General features: G+C 42.6%; 1 protein-coding gene across 2 annotated transcripts in view; it reads left to right on the top strand.

The window, feature by feature from the left end:
- Positions 1-5,000, top strand: part of LOC147008512 (kelch-like protein 10) — a 35,546-nt gene that overhangs the window by 9,002 nt on the left and 21,544 nt on the right. For both annotated transcript variants that reach the window (XM_085864017.1, XM_085864018.1), the window contains exon 2: positions 2,666-2,833. In XM_085864017.1, the coding sequence (XP_085720143.1) occupies positions 2,666-2,833 (168 nt within the window). The remainder of the gene's footprint in view (positions 1-2,665; positions 2,834-5,000) is intronic.

Genomic DNA, 5,000 nt, shown 5'->3' with positions numbered 1-5,000 from the left:
CACTCCCACCCCTCTTGTCTCATGCCTCCTTGCTGTGAGTTGTGTGTTAGCTCTCATACGAGCCTCGACCAAGGTATACAAAAAAAAAAAAAAAAAAAAAAAAAAAAATCACAAAGCGATCGCCAAGGGTTAGGCCAGGGGAGGCTTACTCTTAGCGAAATGTCCGTGATTTACTCTTGGCCCGTGATCCAATGATGACCATATTATTTTCGGACCACCATATGACCTTGACCTTCAACATTTCGGGATCGAGTTTAAATGAAGAAAATGTGTCCCCATCTCCAATCTATCCATAAAACTCAACTTCATGAAAACTGGAGGAAATTATTCAAGTTATCATCAAAAAAGTGTTTTTTTATTAATTAGGTCACAATCTGAAAAAGGTAGGTCAAGGGCTTGAAACAAAGATCATGAACACAACTTCAGTGCAGATCCACTATTATGATGAAAGAATATCTTGGAAGGCCAAGCAGTCTTTGAGATTCTGCTTTGGCAAAATGAGTGATGACAAGAAACGAGTTTTTTTTTTCAGATCTCCATTTGACTTTGACCATGTTTTTTACTTTAGACAGTCATCTGACTTTGACCTTTTACTCAAAGGGGTATGATGCAAGCATAAATGCACCTTTCTCTTGGTCTAAGCTATTTAGGAAGGGCAATTTAGTTCCGATGGGACAAATCCTAGTTGAGGTTTGGTGAAAAATGATAAAATGTCTATAATTGGGTCATGACCTTAAAATTAGGTCAAGGTAAAAAAAAAAATAGGCCAACTCCAAATGCTTTTTATTCTCATTATTGATTCAAATTTCCTTCCGAAAGTCCCAGCCGGATCCAAGATACAGCTCGGTCATTGGCAGAAAAAGGAAGAAAAACCTAAATGGTGATTTAATACTCCAAGGGATCTAAAACCTTGACCTTTAACCCAGAGGGGTATGATGTGAATAAAGCATAAATGCATCTTGCTCTAAATTATCTCGTGAGGACAATTTCATTCCAATCAGACAAACTTTCATCGAGTTTTGGTGAAAAATCTAGAAATGTTGATAATTGGGTGGGGATAAGAGAAGGCTTTCCAAATTTGCATGTGACACAAAGCTTGGAGGTCAAGTAGACAGCGGAGAGCAGGTTGATCAGATTCAGGAAAGTCTGGATACTTTAATGGAATGGTAAAAAGATGGCAGTTGCAGTTCAACACATGGAAATGAAAGGCACAATGGGGATGGGTCAGAGTGATGAAAATAGACACAAAGAATGTTGGCTTTGTCGGAGAATAAATGATAAATCAAAACAGGTAGTGTTAACACTGTCATGATCTTAGCGAGGTTTCATCGAGCATATTGTGTATCTTTGAGGTCACCATATCTGAGAAGGACATAGTTGTCAAAGAGCAACTACCCCCGGCCTTGCTAAACTAAACTACGAATAGTGGCTGAAAGAGAGAGAACTTTTTACATTAGAAAGTAGAGAATTAAAAAGGGAAGTAAAATTTTTGTTTTTTTTACAAAGTCTAGGCTCATGGAAGAGCGAGGACACAGAACAGATCAGAACACAACAAAACAAAGGGAACAGCAGAAGAAAGCAGAAATGCCAACAGTCGGGCAGAGGGAGAAAGTTGATGGAGACGGACAAACAACGGATGCCGGTAATGATGAGGGGTAAGGGAGAACACAATTAGTGTACAATATGGACACATGAGCAAAATTTTTCGAGGGTGAGGGGTGGTTTAACAGGTGTACAAAAGATCATGGTTTTCGAAAGGGGATGACTTGAGATGCTGGTGAATAGCTGTATTGAAGACCTGGATGGAAGAATGAAAAATCTGATTGAAATATTTCAGCTTATGAAGGGTATTGACAAAATTCGTGCAGAATAATCTTTCAGTGGAAGGAACACTGATGGGGCAAGGTGGCACAGTTTAAGAATAAAGAAGAGAAGAGTTAGTTAGGATGGTAATAAGGTAAGGGTCTTTCACTTCGAGTGTTGTGAATGCATGGAATGGTCTTCCTGCAAGGGAATATCTGTGGCATGACTTGAAGATTGCTGTCCATCAATGTTCCCCTTGCAAGTTAACCGAGCTTGAACAGTTTTGTCCAGAAGAATTGGAAAATATTACCAAATCAAGGTGTGCAAAGTTGGTAGAGATCGAGCCGGACGAGCCCAACAGACTCACAGCTGTAATGACTGTTAAAAGGTTCTTCTTCCAAGTATTAACTCAGGGGGGTGGACACTTATCCAACCAAGATATTCTCGTTTTGTATTTTTATTTAATTATATAAAATTTATAGAATTTGTTTTTCACTTCCAAGTAGTGGGTTACGATGTGTAAAAAAGGTGGAAAAAGTCTGATTTCATGCAATTTCATTCCAGGCTATAAGGCAACAAAAGGTAAAAGTTTTGCAAGGGGGAGTAGACTTTCAAAAGGCACTGGATTTCAATGAGTCTATTAAGTTCTCCAAATAGGACTATTGCAACAACTGAAACTTATTAACACCACAGTTGCATTTATTTAATTTTCCATCTTCGATGTTCGGCTGCGGATTTCTTGATGACTTTTAATTTTAGGAGGAATTTTGGAAGAATTGTTTGTTGTTCTTATATTTACACTTTGCACTAGGTTTTATGGCTTGATGTCGTGGAGTTCTAACTCTGAATTTGTTTGTTACAGAATGATCGACTCATCTGAAGATAATGAATTCTGCCCAGGCTCCAAAACAACTGTCATTTTTAATGAGTTGCGCATGAAAGGAGAGCTCTGTGATGCTGCACTGATTGTGAACGGAGAGCATGTCAATGTTCACAAAAACATTTTATGCTGTTCCAGCAAATATTTCAGGTATGTTGAACTTAACTGTTGTAGTAATTTAATATGACATAATTTCATGAAGCCAATGAATTTGTGGGGACAGAGGGCAGGAAGGAGAGGGATAGAAAAATGCTCACGTCATTTGATGTTCAATGAATGACTCAAAAAAAAGGAAGCCCTCTTATTTTCCTTTTCAAAACGTTTAATCATTACACAAAACAATATTTAAGAAACATTGCCATTTTCCATCCCTGATGAAATGGAAGCAAGGGATGGAAAATGACACACACGACTGCAATGCGAACCTTCCCGGGTCACATTGTGGTGGTGTGTGGTGGAGTTGTGCTGTGGTGTCGTCCACCAGACGGCGGTCTCCTTTGGTAAACCTGAGGCGGTCCCTTTGGTTGAGTGCCTGGAATATCCTATCCCTAAGAGAGGATGAACACATGTCTCTGTTGTCATCTGAGCTCAAGCGTTTGGACATGGGTATTGCAGCACCCTCTGAGGTTCGGAGACCGGATGGTGACGAGATCGTGGCGGGTGGATACACCAACTATTGGTCTGGTCGCTCTGATGGTGAACATGCCGAAGGAGTTGCTGTCGCTGTGTCCAATGAACTGACACCAATGAAAATTGAGGTAACACCGGTCAACGAGTGTATCATGAGACTAAGGATTCGTCACTCCTTGGGTGTCATTTCCCTGGTCTCTGTATATGCTCCTACTGAGGCGAGTGATCTCACCGTGAAGGAAGGCATTCCATGCCATGCTCAAGCCTGTGGTTGATTATTGCCCCAGGCGAGATACACTTCGAATCTTGGGGATTTCAATGGATCCACTGGAAATGATAGGGATGGATATGAACCATGTGTTGGTCCCCATGGATCTGGAACTGTGAACCAGAATAGCAATAAGTTCATTGACTTTGCAAGAAGTCATGGACTAAGGGTGGCTCGTTCATGGTTTCAGCACCCACAAGCTAATCGCTGGACCTGGTATTCCAATGCTTGTGGTGTGGTAAATGAGATTGGCCTAGTGCTCATTGAGTGTCGCTGCAGGATGATGCAGAACTGCAGGGTCCACCGGAGTGCTCAGTTCCTCAATACCGACCAAAGGCTTGTTGCAGTAACTCTGAAGTTGCAGCTTAAATCTGGGAGAATGGTACCATCCCAGCCTTGGCTGGATGTTGGCAAGCTCAAGGATGAGAGGGCACCTGATGGGGTGTGGCACTATCAGTACTTGGGCATGAGGATGAAAGTCCGAGTGTTCGGGTGGTTCTTGGTTCTTCCAGTCTTGCTCTACCAATGTGAGACTTGGACTCTGACCAGGGATCTGGGATGGCGACTTAATTCCTTTTGTACCAGGTCTCTTCGGATAATCCTTGGCTATCGCTGGTCAGACTTTGTGTCCAACGAGCGGTTGCTGAGTGAGACTCAAATCAGATTTGTTACCTGCATAGTCTGTGAGAGTCAACTGTGGCTGTGTGGACATGTGGCTCGTTGTCCTGATGCTGATCCTTCTCATCAGATTCTCTCAGAGAGGGAGCCTTGTGAGTGCAGAAGGGCAATGGGCCGACCATGTACCTTGTGGTTTCAGCAGCTTGATTGGCATCTCAAGGAGATGGCCAGACAGAGGCCCCTGGAGTACCGGCGTAAAGTGGACGCAGTGACGCGCTGCCCCGGTGCATGCTCCCATGCCTGACGCGACCTGACAAAATGTGGTTCTACCAAAGTAAATCAACAAATGTGTGCTTTTGGGGTGGTAAGGTTGATTGTTTGTTGTGTATATCACATGTAGATCGTTTCTTGCCATAATACTCACTTCATATAAAATCCAAAAAGTTGACATGTGATTGTCCCAGAAAGTAGTTACCACGACCTTCACCAATACGGGACTTTCAAAATGACAAAAGAGTGCTGTGCCATCCAAGAGTGCTGGGGGAACATGTGCAGAAACACCAAAGCGGCGGTGTTCAGGGCTCCCTAACGTATATCGTGTGAAGGAGAAAAGGATTCTGACCTAAAATGGCTCACAAAGCTTCTCATATCAGCGGAAAACAATTAGATCAGGTGTACCTGAGAGAAAGGGATGTGTCTCTGCACAACGAAAGAGTTGGAGAACTTTAACAGCTTGCCAAAGGGGCAACTGCCCGTCTTGCAAACTCCCGAAGATGTGTGCAGGTGCAAGGCCCGAGTACA

The sequence above is a fragment of the Eptatretus burgeri genome, chromosome 18 (genome assembly GCF_056783735.1).
Source record: "Eptatretus burgeri isolate ZD-2024b chromosome 18, Ebu_testis_v1, whole genome shotgun sequence".
Lineage (NCBI taxonomy): Eukaryota > Metazoa > Chordata > Myxini > Myxiniformes > Myxinidae > Eptatretus > Eptatretus burgeri.
This window is presented reverse-complemented; position numbering and strand designations above follow the sequence as displayed.